This window comes from Anomaloglossus baeobatrachus, chromosome 2 (genome assembly GCF_048569485.1).
Source record: "Anomaloglossus baeobatrachus isolate aAnoBae1 chromosome 2, aAnoBae1.hap1, whole genome shotgun sequence".
Taxonomy (NCBI): Eukaryota; Metazoa; Chordata; class Amphibia; order Anura; family Aromobatidae; genus Anomaloglossus; species Anomaloglossus baeobatrachus.
Window position 1 is genome coordinate 435,588,208 of NC_134354.1, and position 16,721 is coordinate 435,604,928.

At 46.2% G+C, this 16,721-nt stretch overlaps 1 protein-coding gene across 2 annotated transcripts in view; it reads left to right on the forward strand.

Annotated features, from left to right (window-relative positions):
* Window positions 1-8,847: 8,847 nt before the first annotated feature.
* The window catches only part of ULK2 (unc-51 like autophagy activating kinase 2), a 182,073-nt gene continuing 174,199 nt past the window's right edge, over window positions 8,848-16,721 (forward strand). For both annotated transcript variants that reach the window (XM_075336250.1, XM_075336251.1), the window contains exons 1-2: window positions 8,848-9,272; window positions 16,111-16,203. In XM_075336250.1, the coding sequence (XP_075192365.1) occupies window positions 9,183-9,272; window positions 16,111-16,203 (183 nt within the window). In that variant the 5' untranslated portion in view covers window positions 8,848-9,182. The remainder of the gene's footprint in view (window positions 9,273-16,110; window positions 16,204-16,721) is intronic.

Consider the following 16,721-nt stretch of genomic DNA (forward strand, 5'->3'; position numbering starts at 1 on the left):
GACGTGGGGCAAGAGAACACAACAAACAGGGGTTTCACCACAACAAAAGGGGTAAACCAGGGACATTTTAACAATGGTGGGTCCTAGTGCTAGGGAAGGGTGATGATGGGACACTTCCTGCACTTGTTAGTGGCTGTACTCTATTTTCCTAGCCAGTCCCTATACAAGTTCCGCACCTGTCGCCGAGCAGGATACCTGAAACCCTGAGAGACTCTGTAATAACCATGGCAGAACTTTGGTCAAAAACTCAGCTTTGCAGTGCAAAACCCAAATGGCAAAAACAATTGACATGTTGCTTCTTTGAAAAGCTGAGTTTTTGACCAAAGTTCTGCCACAAAAAGGCAGCATTTTGAACAACATAGTGTGAACAAGAAACCCAAATTCCCATAGACTTTGCTTGAATAGAAGAACACATCCATTTTGGCATTAAACAGCGCAGAAGAAAAAGCAGCAAAAAAAGCAGGTAAAAAGCAGGTAAAAAGCAACGTGCGCACATACCCTGAGGCTTAGCTTCAGAATGAATCAGAATAACCAGCACCCTCTACTGGGAGATGTGACCATATATAAGGGAAGGTAGTGGTCACCAACCGGAAGCACCTGAGGCCAGGAGTCAGAAGCTGCTGGAAAGTAAGGCTATGTGCGCACGTTGCGTACAAGCCCTGCAGAAATTTCTGCAGCGATCTGAAGAGCACATGTGCGCTTTAGATCGCTGCAGAAATGTCCGTAGTGAGCGCCGATTCCATGCGCTCTGCCTGCAGCTCCTGCCATAGACAGAGCAGGAGCTGCCGGCAAAGCGCAGGAAAGAAGTGACATGTCACTTCTTTTTGCGCAGCGCTTTGGCAGTAGCCGAAGCGCTGCGCTCTTAGACGCCACGTGCGCACGGCTCCTGCACAATCTCCATAGACTGTGCAGGGGCCGCAGGACGCATGCAGTTACGCTGCGCTACAAAGCGCAGCGTAACTGCATGTTTTTACGCAACGTGCGCACATAGCCTAAAACTGACATTAACTCTTTCTGCACCTAAGGATAGGGCAATATGTTTAATGTGAGGAGTCTCAGATGGCAAAGACAGACTCTGGCCCAGATCCTGTCAAGTCTCTAAATGCAAAGAGATGGCTGTGATAGTGGCACGGCCGGGGTGGAATGACACAGTCACTACTAAAGCTGGGACCACCAGGGTAGCTGAGGCAGGAGACATGGCCAGGGTGGACGGACACCGGGATACCAACGGGACCAGGAGATAGGCAAGAACCCTGTACACTAACGGGGATGCACTGTGGACAAGGGGGTCTGACAACTAGCTGGCTAGGGAACAACCCACTAAATAATAACATTTATCAGGCACCTCCCCTTGTGGGAGAGCACCTTAAGTACCCAGTGAATGACACGCTGGCCCTTTAAAAGAAGGGCAGTGGTACGTGAACATGCCCTAGGAGCATTCCCGGAGGGCCTGTAAAAGTGTGCACAGGTCCCATGGGAGAGAAGCAGGAAGCACCAATGTGAAGGACAGGACCGTGGGGAAGCCATGCAGCCTGGTGCTGGCTGTCTGCAGTGGTGAGTGGGCATCTATGCATGGAGGATGGCGAGCAGTGCAGAGACGCCAGTGCTACACCCTCTTCACTAGAATAAACAAGCGAACTTGTGGTATAATTCTTAAAAAATAAAATTTCAGTTATTCTGAGAGAAGAGCATTAAAAGAACTACAATGCCTGCCGAATATAACGATTAAGCCCGCCGATAAAGGCGGGAACTTAGTTATATGGCCCAATGATCAATATGAGACACAGGCTTATAAAATCCTCAGAAATAATGACAACTATAAAAAACTAACGTATAATCCACTGTCAAGATATCAAACAGAGCTCCATGATATTCTAGACAGGGCCTTCCATGAGGGAACCATCCCTAAGAAAATCATGGACTCTCTGTTAATTTCAAATCCTAGGATGCCAACATTCTACATTATCCCTAAACTTCATAAAAACCAGGTAAACCCTCCAGGACGCCCGATTGTTTCAGGCAACGGGGGCCTTTGTGAGAAAGTATGTGATCTGATTGAGTATTATCTCCAACCCATAGTCTTTACTCTTCCCTCTCACATTAAAGATACTACTGCGGCTCTTCAGAGATTGGATAATCTCAATATAGGAACACAGGCTTTGATGGTAACCACGGATGTGGAAGCTCTATATTCCTCTATAAAACATCAAGATGGAATTTCAGCTGTGGAATTCTTTTTACAATCAAGCAACCTGGACCCCAAACTAGTAGATTTGATCCTCCTTTTACTCAATTTTATCCTGAGACATAATTGCTTTATGTTCAAGGAGGAGATATATCTGCAAACACAAGGAACTGCGATGGGGGCGTCTTGCGCCCCCTCGTATGCAAATTTGTTTTTGGGAGCTTGGGAACGTCAGATTTTCCAAACTGAGCCAGATGAGTCCGTGTACCTGGTCCAAAATTGGATCAGGTACATAGACGACATCTGGTTCATTTGGGAGGGTTCAGTGGATCAATTAAAACTCTTTATGGATCGGTTAAATATGAATAACAAAAACATCTATTTAACCTATAAATATGGTCTAGAGGTGGAATTTTTAAACATAAAAATTCAGGCCTCTCCCAATGGGGACATCAGTACTGAGGTCTACAGAAAAAAGACTTCCACTAATACCCTGTTACATGCTCAGTCGTGTCACCTTCCAGCCACAATCAAAGGTATACCTACCTCACAATTCTTAAGAGCAAAACGCATTTGTTCCTCTACATGTAATTTCCAATCCCAAGCTAAGGAATTGACTAACCGTTTTTTATGTAGAGGTTATAGTAAGAAATGCATCAGACGAGGGTACAGGAGGGCGTTAAATACTCCCCGGGAAAAATTACTTTATCCCCAGTCCACAGAAAGAAAAACGGAACAACCTGTCAGGCTTATCACCACTTATAATAATCACTGGTATGATCTGCATAAGATACTCCAAAAACATTGGAGTGTTCTAATGGTTGATCCTATTCTAAAAAAATGTTTACCAGATCGCCCCATGATTACAGCCCGACGGTCAAAAAATCTGAAAGACTTGCTGGTTCAAAGTTGCTATCAAAATTATAAAAAGAAGCCTCAAATGCAACTATCCCCTGGGTTTTTTCCCTGTGGGATGTGTAAGGGATGCCTCAATATGGTCAAATCTAAGACATTTTTTGGTGTGAAAAATTCGAAGGAATATGTTATCAGTCAACATCTCACCTGCTCGTCAAAAAATGTGGTGTATCAAGCAGAATGTGGTTGTGGCAAATATTACATAGGCCTCACTAGTAGAGAATTAAAAATCCGTGTACGGGAACACGTACGAGATATAGAAAAATCTAAAACAGCACAGGAGAAAACATCTCAAGACTCTACCGAGGCACTATAAATTATACCACAATTCTAACCCTTCCTCTCTAAAAATCAAGGCCATTGACCAGATTAAAATTGACTCGAGAGGAGGTGATTTAGGCACTGTCTTAAGTAAATTGGAGAGTAGGTGGATTTATACACTGGGCACGGTCGCCCCTGCAGGACTAAATGAGCATTTTGGATTTAGTTCTTTTTTGTAAGTTGTATGGGATTGTTTTTAACTAGTTTGATTTTAATTATTTTAATACATGTGTAGGTCTCCTTGGATATCTAGTTGGGCACTAGGTATTGATTGGTATGCTATGTGAAAAAATGTGGAATAACAAACACTAAATTTTTCCTTCTTATGTTCAAGGATCGTTTGATACCCGATTAATCTACAACAGTTTGATTTAAACCAGGATTGCGAAGAAGTAACTGCAATTGGTGTCAACTACTACTCTGGATGCAGCCTCCGCTTTACTATGAACATTTATAATGTATTAACTGTTATTTTGCATGAACATATTCAAGAATATTTAGGTGGTTGGTTGCTGCTATATTATGGGTATGGGGGGGCGACCCAAGGTTGTGCGTAGGGCTTGGGTTGAGTCCGGATCCGTCTTCCCCATCCGGTCCTGTTGACCGGGTGGGGGAGACGGTTTTGGGAGTCTCCTTTAGCTGCCACGCCATATAACCTAGGGGGCATAGTGGGGGTTGCTGCTATCTGAGGACGCTCGGAGGGACAGCACCGCCACTATTGCCCTGGTCTATATGTGGACGCAATTCGTCCTTAAAATTGAGATATGTGGTGAACCATGGGTAGCTATGCACATTTTATAAATACTGTATATGATTTGCATAAAGTATCCTGTATATTCAATACAGATATGCATTCTAGTTTAGGTTCTCTTGTATCCATGACGGCGGCGCTTGTGCGGTTTTGTTATGTGGTTTGTTGCGTGCTATGTGTATAATGGGTGGATGGTTTATCGGATGGCACTTAGAATTATATAAGCAATGTTGCAAACTGGTGGTTATATCCGAGACTAGAGGTGACTTTTTTAGGACCACAGGGGCAGAGTACGGTCTGGGAAATGCTGGGCAGTGATTAGATTCGGCGCATTTTTGAGGCGTCTTGTGTCAATACAAATCATGGAGGTTGCTATAGGTACACATGTTACGGCCTGTGACGTAGATAGGATGGGTGAATTGGGCCGCCCTTATTGGTGAGTGAGTTGTTTATGGCCGAGCACCTCGTGGTGTTTTGGAAAAAACTCCTCATTGGTTTAGAAGTATCATGTGAGTTGCTAAAGAGCGCAGCTTTTTGTTGTCATGTAATCGGATGGTCTAAGATTGGGCCTTTATACTGACGTACGTTTGTTCCCTGCCTGATAACACTTAGGCAACATAGGTTTACACGTGTATTTAGATGGAATCATGTCCGGGACATGTACTTGCCAGTGAGACGCTAGAGGTTGCTGTGACAACACACGTCACGTCCTATGACATGGCTGTGATAGATTAACCTGGCCTCTTTCACTGGCGGCTGAAGCGTCTAGTATACATAGGTCTTTGCCGTCCTGTCAGGACTTTTTATTGGTTAAAATCGTATCACGTGATTTGCTTTGATTTCTCCGTCATCAAAGAGCGCAGCTACGGGCTGTTATGTACATGTTGACTGTAACTAATTGCGGTTTGGCCGCTATGCTGACAGATGTCTGTATCCCGGCTGACTGCACCTTGGTAATATAAGTTTATACCTGTCCTTGGATGAGGTCATGCTCGGAACACATGTTTGTCAGTCGGACGCTAGGGGTTGCCTTGACAACACGCGTCACGTTCTATGACGCGGCTGTGGGGAGCTGACCTGACCTCCTTCATTGGCGATTGAAAAGCCTGGTAGAAGGAGGTTCTTACTGTCCCACTTGGACGTTACATTGGCTAAGGCTGTATCACGTGATTCGTCAGCCTGTTGCATCCATGGGGCGTAGTAAAATAAACTATGTGGAAGCTTTGAGCACAGCTGACCGGGATTCCACTATGCAGTGACGGACATTCGATCTCCCCTATGGGAACGTCAGACACCGCCCACGTGGTGCAACAGGAAGTCCACTTTTTTCCATCTAAAACTAATTGCCCACACTATATATACCCGACCTACACACAGTCCACCATACGTCCCCTGAAGAAGAGGTGAAACGCGCGTAGGGACTGGTGGGGTATCCGGACTTGCTGCAATTGGTCAGTATTGTACTATGGTTGTGATCATATAGTTGTTTTTTCTACGGGCTTTAATACAAACCAAGTATGGTTTCCACTTACTATATGTATAGGGCCTTGTTATACTATTGACACGCAGCTGGGTGTTCAGTATAGGCAGCCTTGAGGCTGGGTTTACTATTTAATAGGTGGTAATGGGAAATTACAATATGTATTGATATTCTTGATGTACTCTACCCTAAACCTATGCTAGTGACTTATAATCTTAACTGACCCTAACAGTGTATGTGTCTTGATATGGTAATTGATCGCAACTGCTGTAAATAATTTGCATGCAATTCTGTTAACCCCTTGAGGACTCTTTGCTGAGGTAATTTTAAATGCATAAACAATAAAATTTTATTCTTTAAGAATTATACCACAAGTTCGCTTGTTTATTATAGTCATAGTGGTGTTCTGGTACTTTCAATGAGGTTGGGAAGTGACTTATATTAAACCCTCTTCACTAGGCCAGAAGGAGATCTCTTCTGTGGAATGATGTCCTCAGAGTTGATGGAAGAAGAGACGGCTGGTGGAAGGGGTAGACTGGATGACCTTTGTTTAGGAGGCCTACTCTGAGATACAGAACTAGTAACCGGGACAGAAGATTCAGGGACACTTTGAGATTCCTCTTTCCTCTCGACAAAGTCAATGGTAGCCGGCTGACATTCAGGAGACAGAACCGGATGACAAGATGGTACCTCTGAAGATCTGGATGGATGGCCAGTAACCAGACACTTCTCGTGACATCTCTATCCCCAGTAGAGACCTCACCAGATTTCCAATCCAGAAAAAGCTCATGAGCACAGAGCCAAGGCAGACCTAGAAGAAACGGACAAGACAAATTTGGAAGAACAAGGAAGAGATCTCCAAATGCATATCTCCTACACATAGCTTTTCGGGCTCAGAGACGAAGCATATGGGTTCGGACAGGAGCATTCCATTACGGACAACACTGACAAGGGCTTCAGAAGGCATCGGATAGGAATTTGGTAACGATACACCACAGCTCACTGAACGAAACTTACAACAGAAACGGAGTACAGACGAGCCGTTTCAGAGAACTGAACTCCTCCATACGACACGGTCACAGAAAAGACCAATGAAGTAGAGGAACTGCTTTGGCCGAGGGAGATGAATGTACTCTGCTCCTCCACAGTAGAAGCACAACCCCAAGGCTCTGTGATATCCTCGTCATTGTTCACACATCTTGATATCATCCACTTGCATGGCTTCAGAAACTGGGGAAGAAGCTGGAGCCTGGGGAGCCAACAGTCTCTTAAAGGCTGGAGCCAGGCGCGTAGGTCTCCCTTTACGGGTGACTTCTATGTATTGTTACTGGAACCTGTGATTGACCGATGTGGCTAAGAAGATAAATTCATCCAGAGTAACAGGAATGTCACGATTGGCCAGTTCATCCTTGATTCTTCCAGATAAACCTTCCTAAAAGGTGGACACCAGTGCCTAATTATGCCATCCAAGTTCTGAAGAGATAATACAGAATTGAACAGCATACTGACCCATAGTCTGGACACCTTGGTGCAACTGCAGAAGAGAAGACGCAGCAGACATGACATGGTCTGGCTCATCAAAAACTCCTCTGAAGGCCTGCAGAAATTCCAGAATGTTAGAGGTAATTGGGTAATTTCTTTCCCACAGGGGATTAACCCAAGCGAGAACTTCACCACGAGGTGCGATATCAGGAACGCCACTTTGGACTGGTGCCCTGGTTGAGGAAACCTCGGCATTGCTTGGGTCACCATCAAAGCAAAGTGAGGCAGACAAACAAGGTACAGATACAAGCGGAGCAGGAGCTGGAATGTTCATTCACTGACTGTAGATGGGCCAGAATTTGATTTTGCTGTTCCCACATCTGCGGCAGCTCTTAATATATTTTTGAAAGAGGCGGAGAGCCACTGCAGATAGTAAAACTGCAAGCAGGAGTGGACCCACTGACCCACAGGAGGACCCTTAAATGAGCTTAAATGAGATGTGGGTTTCTAATGTAAAACCTCTGATGGGTTAACAGACGGTGCCAGCGCGAATCCTCTCAGCTGTACCTCAGCTCCCCTGATGAATATAAGTTAGGAAACGCGTCGGGTAAAGGAGAATTTGAGAGAGGACAGCGAGTCTATTCTAAAGGGTTCCCGGACCCAGTTTGAGAGGGGCCGTGGAAACGCCTATAATGATGACAGACTGCCCTTTTGGAAAAGAGATACACCAGCACGGGTGAGATCATTCCATATTCTGCTAATCATACAATGCTAGGGTGGAGAATTGCTATGACCATTATCCCTGGGCATTGTTGATTATATTCTGAGTTTTTGAGCACTAGTCTGGCTTTGATTTGTGACCTGGATAGATGTCCTGGTTTTCTACCCCCCTCTTTTGATAACTAGAGGTGGTGTGGGGTGATATTGCAAACACTGCTACTGTGGAGATGTTTTTGGATGCCCTGAGCATTGTTTGATAACCAGCGTGTGCGTCTCAGTGCAGTTGTGACACCTGCTAGCACCATTTACAATGTCACGCGGCAGAATGCACTAGTCCCCTGTGTTGAGACGTAAGGACTGTGCAGCACGTTAATTCTGCGGCTGGCATCTGCTTTTTATTTGAGGCAAGGTGATCCTTTCCTTTTCAGAGGAACGATCCTTTCTTTTTTAGAGGAAATAATAAAAGTTAATTTTTAGGTATTTTTGCTGTATTTGGTCTTTCATCCTATTATATACCATACCAGTGGCTGTATTATTCAGTTTTACAATATAGTCAACATAGTAAATAAAAAAAAACTAAAAAAAATTGGAATTATATTTTTTTTTGCAGTTCCCCATTTTCCAGTAGAATATATGGTAAAATCAACGGTTTCATTTCAAAGTACAAATCGTCCGGCAAAAAAACCAAGCCCTCTTATGGTTCTTATAAAAAAAAAAGGGGGGGGATTAAAAACCGAAAACCGGCCTGGTGGTGAAGGGGGTATGTCTGCGAGCCGTCTACATGGAGCTGCAGCACTGCTCTCCTCACAGTGTCAACAACCGCTCCTTAGCGAGGACTCTAGGAGAGCTCTAGGCTCCGCCCATCGAGCGTCATCAGCTCAGCAGCCCGGCAGCAGCCAATAACAGCTCTCCCTGGACTCAGCATGCTGCATCAACTGTGTTCTCATTGGCCCGCTCTGCCTGCCTTCTGATTGGGTGTGCAGTTGGAGCTGGGCGGAGTTAGCAGCAGCAGCAGTGTTCGCCAGGGTAAAGCCCCCCGCTTCCGGCATTAGCTATAGTCTCTCCCGTTACGCGGAGACACAAAGGCTGTGGAGAGCAGTGCGGAGGGATGGACGCGGCTCCCGTGTACGGGGTTTAGGCACGGTGGTGCCCCGGCTGCTGCTGTGTGTCAGCTCCGCACAATGTGAGCTGCCCCTAGGATGTCATGGGCCGTTGGGGACACGCAGGATGCTGGGCAGCTGCTGACGGTCACTTGCTCTTGAAAGAGGGGCGCCTGTGGGGCGAGAAGGTGCGCAGGGGCTACTGAATGCCTGCCCCGCAGCCCCAACATGGAGGCGGTGGGAGACTTCGAGTACTGCAGGAAGGACCTGATCGGGCATGGAGCCTTCGCCGTGGTGTTCAAGGGGCGGCACAGGAAGGTAAGCGGCCTCCTCCCTGCACTGTCTGCCCCATAGCTCCCTGTGTGTCTAATTACAGGGGGTCACATCCAGGGCTCATGGTATCCTGCTGGGGACACGGGACCTGCTGCCTGCCATAGCACAGGGTGACCGCTCTCCTCCTGGCACCATCACAGCTAACTTGGCAAGATGGTCTGTGTATAGAAGTATAGATATATCTGCGTATATTACACCCATGGATCTATTGTGGAGAGAAAGTGGAGTGTCACGTAACAACCAATCAGATGATGGCTATTATTTTCAGACCTCCTTGGGTCAGTAGAAGCAGTAACCTCATTGGTTGTTTCGGGCAATTTGTCCCCTTTTGCCTTGAACCTTTTTTGTTAAATCTCCCCCTAATGTATTTGCACTATTCTGGGTAAATGGCCATCTGTGCACAGACCCCCGGTGTATGGGCTGTGCTTCCGCTATGCACTTCTGATTGATGGTGAGACTGGTGTTGCCCACACATGGCTCTTCTCCCAGCACCAGTCTTTATTAGGCTGCATTCACACATCCGGTTTTTGCAGTGCGGCTCAAAAGCCTATGCGGCGGAAAAAACTGATCCGTTGCATAAGTTTTTCCATGCGGCCCGTCCGTTTTTTGACAGATGCGGCTTGATACTGAGCATGCGCAGTGCAAACAACCGCATCCGGATGTGGGTTTTGCCACAGGACGCCGCATCCGGCGTCCATAGGCTTGCATTGTAAATCGCGTCGGATCCGGCGCGATGCGGGGTTTTTTTTCGGCGCACAACAAAAAGTGCCAGGCAACGTTCCATCCGGCCGCCGCGTGGGCTAAATATGCCGCATCCGGCAAAAACCGGACGCAACGCAAGGCCATGTGGCACAATACAGCGCTAATGCAAGTCTATGTGGGAAAAACGCAACCAGCGGCAAAAAAAACCGGTTGTGTTTTTTCTGCAAAGCGCCGTATTGTGCCGGTCAGCAAAAACCGTATGTGTGAAAGCAGCCTTATCAGGAATTGTGTGATACTGCGGTCACCTGTAAATAGAAATGTTCCATCACATCACTAGTCCGCACTGTGGAGGGGAAGTGAGGAATGTCTCATGATGGGGCCATTAGTTTCCAAGCATGTGCTGTTCCTGGAGAGTCACCATAGGGAATGCATCAGTTTGATTAATGGAGTTATTCTAAGCAAAGCTGAAGGAAGCTTGGTCAATTTAGCAACTCAAATATTGGCCCTGGTGAGCAAGGTCACTTCACCCCCACAGATATGGAGCCTGAACAGAAGTGGTGAGAGCGCTCTCCTGCTGGGCTAGTAACAATGGGCACATAAGACTGGCAATATATCACTCTATTGCCCATTATTGCTCCCACCCAGAATACATCTTGGGGCTCTAGGCCTAGCTGTAGGCACTGGGCATGCGGAAGGGAACCTGTGGTTATTAAAGGGGTAGTAGTGTCCTGCTTCTGTGATTAATGATAAATGGGAAACGGTGTAGAATGTATTTCCATACGCACAGCACAGGTGTGGCGCCCACTCTCGTCCAGGCCGCCTCTGATACCTCCTTGGCCCTGCAGTGTTGGTTGTCGCAGGAGGCCTAGATTCTAGTCCTTATGGCAAGTAATGGCACCTAGTTAGCGCCTGAGACGCAGAGGTTGTGGGTGACATAAGTGAAGGCCGGCTGTCATGGAGAACCATTTGCCGGACCAGCGCTGTGCATATCGAATTGGAGTACACGGCGGTGACTACAGTTGAGGTGAGCACTGCTCAGACTGGTGGGATGGCTAAACCTGACCTGGAAGACTTGGGCTGCACACCATTCTGAATCGCCACTACAAAGCGCCATTGCTAGCTCCGAGGTCGGGCCTAAAGGGCGAATTGGTAAATTACGTATAGTAAAAGCACATTTTTCTATTAGTGTCAGCTCCTAACTTCTGTGCAGTCTATGGGCAGCAATGAAGTGTAGGCTTGTAGGGGAAGGTTCTCTTGTGTATTGAAATCGCTGCTTGCTCCTTTACAGCAGGTGTTAGGATCACATTTCCATCAGTGTTTGGTCTGTCAGTTTTTTACCATCAGTTTCATAATTTTATTTTTTGCTTACGAGAATTTTTCTGAAATTTCTTCTACCAAATAGGCATGAAAATCAGACAGCATACTGATGGCATCCAAGCACTTTCCAGTTTTATGGGGTTTTTTTGCAGGCCCATAGACTTGCATTGTCAAAATTGATCCTAGAATGGTATCAAAATCGGACATTCCTTCTTATTTTGGTGCGCACCTTAGGCCACATGAACACGTTGAGTATTTGAGGTTTTTACCTCAGTGTTTGTAAAGCCACGTGCACACCGAGTATTTGGTGAGTTTTTTTACCTCAGTAATTGTAAGGCCACGTGCACACGCTGAGTATTTGGTGAGTTTTTTACCTCAGTATTGGTAAGCCAAAACCAGGAGTGGAGCAATCAGAGGAAAAGCACCACTTCTGTATTTCATGCTGCCTCCTGGTTTTGGCTTTCAAATACTGAGGTAAATAGCTGACCAAATACTGAACGTGTGCATGTAGCCTTACAAATACTGAGGTAAAATATTAAGCAAATACTCCATGTGTGACAATCAAGACAAAACCATCACTGATCTTGAGGAGACCAGCCAGAGAAAACACTGCCGGCAGCCAGCGAGGGCGCTCAATGCAGTGAAATCCTAGGTGCATTGCCCCCTGGGATTTCACGGTGTTGAGTGCCCTCGCTGGCTGCCAGCAGTGTTTTCTCTGGCTGGTCCCCCCGAGATCAGTGATTTGTTTTGTCTTGTTGGTCTACTAGGCATTGCTCCCACCTGGCCAGAATCCTACTCCACACTGATGAGGGGCAATACCCCGAAACAGCTGTCTATGGATAGGATACCTGGCCTTGGTATTTCCCTTGTCATATCTTTAAACTCGTCAAGAGTTGGATACTGACTAAAAGGGCCACTTAATATGGTGGTCTCCTAAAAAGAGCCACTCCTTGGCTAGGTCCTTCATGGAGGAATATCTGGCTATTTTCCGTGTCGAGACTCCTAACAGAGGCTCCATGGACCTTTTTGATTTCCATGTGAGACATTGCAGAGACTACCCTCATTGACAAGAGGAATGGTAACATTCAGTTTTCAATTTTTTCATAAATTTCTAGGCGGCATAATCAAGGAACAATAAAACTCAGGGATGCTCCAGACTTACTACATGGCGAAGATATGTAATACATAAGCAAACAAGTTAGTGGTGGTATATCCAGAATGTTCTGGGGTTTTCCAGGACTTTGCTTATTTTATCCTAAGGGGCTAACAACTTACAGGCAATTATTTGCTAATAGTGATAAGTGAGCACTGCCATGCTCGGGAGCAAGCAGTTGGATGCTGTGATGGGCACAACGCAAGCACCAGAGTAGAATGGAAGTCGATTAGGAACTGGAGCATTTTTACAGTAAATTTTCCCAAAAAAATGCTTCAGCTCCTCATTGACTTCCATTATATTCGGTACTTGAGTTGCGCCCATTTGAGCATACGACTGTTCATTACAAGTACAGAGCACCCGAGCATGGTAGTGCTTACTAATCACTAGTTACGAGTACCCAGAAACCAAGCATGGTAGTGCTCACTCATCACTAGTTACGAATACTGAGCATGGTAGTGCTCACTCATGACTAGTTATGTGTACCGAGCACCCGAACATGGTAGTGCTCGCTCATCACTAACTAAGAGTACAGAGTATGGTAGTGCTCGCTCATGACTAGTTATGTGTACCAAGCACCCGAGCATGGTAGTGCTCACTCATTACTAGTTACGAATACTGAGCATGGTAGTGCTCACTCATGACTAGTTATGTGTACCGAGCACCCGAACATGGTAGTGCTCGCTCATCACTAACTAAGAGTACAGAGTATGGTAGTGCTCGCTCATGACTAGTTACGAGTACCGAGCACCCGATCATGGTAGTGCTCGCTCATCACTAGTTGCTAACTACCTGCCTGTTGTGCCTGGCGCCAATTTCTGCCAACAGAATAGTCACACAACTACCTGTCCTTAAGTTCCTGGCACATAAGGAAAAGTAAGCAAAGTCCTGGATAACCCTCTGTTACGTCACCGCCGGAGTCTGCTCCAGCGACTTCTGCTCCGATCGCCAGGCGACACCGTGTTCCTGCCGTGGATGGTGCTGGTGATGAGAGAGGACTCGATGCCAGCGGCATCGGTGGGCGCAGGCTCCGATCATCCACTGGGCTGGGTTATCTTGGGATCTGCAATACCACTGGCTGACTGTGGGTGGCGTGTGTCTTCCAGCTGAAGTTCCCAGCGTTCAGCTACAGCCAATGGGAAGACACCACACCCTTCTTATTCCCCTCCTGTCACATGACCACGGCCAGAGATAGTTCTGATTTCCTGGCTCCTGGTCCGCCCTATTCTGGTTTGTGATTTCTGCGTGTTTTCTGACTACCCTCCTGCCTGCTGCTTTTGTACTTCGCTGCCCGATCCGGATTTGACCTCTGCTCCGTTTTCTGATTACGTCGTTGTCTGCCGATTCTGTCCCTGTTCTGCTATTCCTGGTTTCACCCTGCCTGACGACTACTCTCTCGGACTGCAGCCTTCCACAGGTAGTGATCTCCAGGGCCCTGTGTAATGCCAAATCCCTGTATAGGGGTTAAAGGATTTCAGGGTTCTGGGGGTCCTGCTTGGTGAGGGGCTTCCCTCTAGTCTGTCCATTACATCCCCCCTGAGTCTGTTGATCCAGGCAGGCGCTACACCCCCTCAATGAGATGTGCCCATCTACTCTTGATGTCCGATTGGGCAGGAGAATGGAAGACATTTGGTACACCAGTTTTTTTTTTTTTTTTTTCCCATTTTCATCTTATCTGCATGTTTTTGCAGACTGGAGAAGTAATAAAATGTTTTCCTCCTGTCCTCAGATGTATTCTGGCCATAAAACAAAGGATGGTAAATACAGTAGTGTAAATGCTCCTTGAGGCTTTGCTAATGGCAGGTTTGTCATTGTAAGACATAAAATGTATAGTCAATAAATCACTGCTGGCTAAACATCCACATTGAGGACTGTGTAATTATTTGTAACAGTCTGTATAGATAATAATATCGCAGAGGGTCCAGGGCAGAGTCCAGGTGAATGGCCCAAGTGTCTTGCTGTTGTGATCACATTTCCATTAGCGGTGATGAAGGTGTCTGCTTATCCGCCACTAACGGACATCTTATGATATGGAGGGATTGACAGCGCTGCAGCTTAGGGATTTGTGCTGTGAGGTAGAGCTGACTGCTGATGTGGGCGCTGCACAAGCCTCAGCTTCTCCAATCTTCATAGTAACCTGGCTTACAGCCTCCATGCTGAATCTTGCCCCTCTGTAATTGATCACCTGCTAGATGCAGCTAGAACGGTTCCCAAAAATCTCCAACCCTAGCGAAGAAGTAAAGTCTGCATAATCTGTGTGCTTGTTTTTGTGGCTGTTATACAAGCTTGTGTGCTGAAAACAGGAGGTGACCTGAAGATTTTGTCACACCTCCTACTTCTTTACTGCCTGCTGACAAATGCCTGCAGGGCTCCTCTGCCCTAATCCGCAGGATCCCGAAATAGGTTTTAAATGGCAGTGTGGATTGCCTTTTTACAGGATCATTCATGGACATGCCTGATCTGTTGTGTAACCCATCTCGTTGGTTTATATGGTTAAATCAAAGACACCCCTGGTCAATTATGCTCAGTTATTGCCCTTATATTAGTCCTGCTGTCCCCACAGTATTATGTTCTTGTTGCTCTTTTTTTTGTGTGCAAGTCTGATCTATATTTCCAGAGATATGCGCTGTATACACAAAGCTGTCAATCAGTAGTGTCGGTGGGATTCAAAGAACTGCTAGATTTGTGACAAATAAGATAGGGGTGTTATTAAAATGGGAGTAAGGGGCACATCACAGGAATCAGGGTCTCTGCCTCTAAATCAGATGTGGTAGCAGAAACCTGGTGACAGATTCCCTTTTAAGCATAGTGTCAGTAAATGTAATCTCCTAAAGGCTGCTTTACACGAGACGACGGATCGAGCGATGCATCGTCGGGGTCACAGTTTTCGTGACGCACATCCGGCATCATACACGGCGTCGTCTCGTGTGACACCTCTGAGCGACGCAGTATCGCTCACAAATTGTGAGTCGTGTACTCGTCGCTCAGTTTCATAATATCGTTTATTTTTACTTGTGCCGGTTGTTCATCGTTCCCGTGACACCACGGGAGCGATGAACTCTGCCTACCTGCGTCCCACGGCTCCCGCCGGCTATGCGGAAGGAAGGAGGTTGTCCCTTCAGGAAGTGGACGTTCGCCACCCACAGCGAGGTCGCTCAGCAGGTAAGTACGTGTGACGTGGTTTTCACCACTTTGTGCGACACGGGCAGCGATTTGCCCGTGACACACAAACGACGGGGGCGGTTACGATCGATTGTGAAATCGCACAATCGGTCTTCCCGTGTAAAGCAGGCTTAAGGGTATATCACCAGTATAAAGTGACTTGTGTACCTTATGTGCCCCAAGTCGAATGCCTTTGGCTGGAATGCCCCTGGTGAGATCCTCCTTCATTTCACTCCGTCTTCATTACTTTGTCACGTCATCGCCGCATTTCGAAACGTGGTTGTGTTAATCATATTTGTTTTTAAATCCATGCCAATGACTGGGCACAGCTGTCTGCAAGGGATTTGGCAAACAGCTCGGTGGTTTCTGCCAAGATTTCAGAGCAAGACAACATGAAATTTAATTATTACTTTTGTTTCTTATGCTTCTTTGGAAAAGTGTTTTTTTTTTTTTTTTGTTTTTAATTTTTTATTTTTTTTTCCCATTTAGAAAACTGACTGGGAGGTGGCCATTAAAAGTATCAATAAAAAGAACTTGTCAAAGTCGCAAATCCTGCTTGGCAAAGAAATCAAAATTTTGAAGGTAAGGATTAATGCTGGTTTCAGATGAAATATACAATCTCCTCCATAATTGCTGTACAGGCAGAAGTCGGTGTTTCTTGTTGCAGACCACCATCATTGATGGGATCCTGTAATTTGATGTCTGTCTTTGTCCAGCCGCAGCTTTTGCTCTAGAGCAGTTTGCATCCGTTTTCTTCTTCTGCCAGTTCTTTCCCTCTTACGTTCCCCGTTGTTAATAAGGGCCAGTGAGGGAAACTTGCCATTGATCTCGAATGCTGACCAAGTACTGTAAAACACCTGCGTGCCTTGGGTCCTTCTGTGCAGTGCAAGCAAGGATTAATTGATGAGGTCTGTAATCCATGACTACCCCCCCAGGGTGTAAAATAAAGGATTAGGTTCATAGCGGGGACATTCTCAAACATGTTGGACAGCATTGGTGTGATGAGAAATCTCAAATGTCAGAAACCAACATTAGCTCCATCTGGAAATGCCACGGTGTCTGTTTTTAATTAGTTTCGCTGGACATTCCAGCTCTCTATG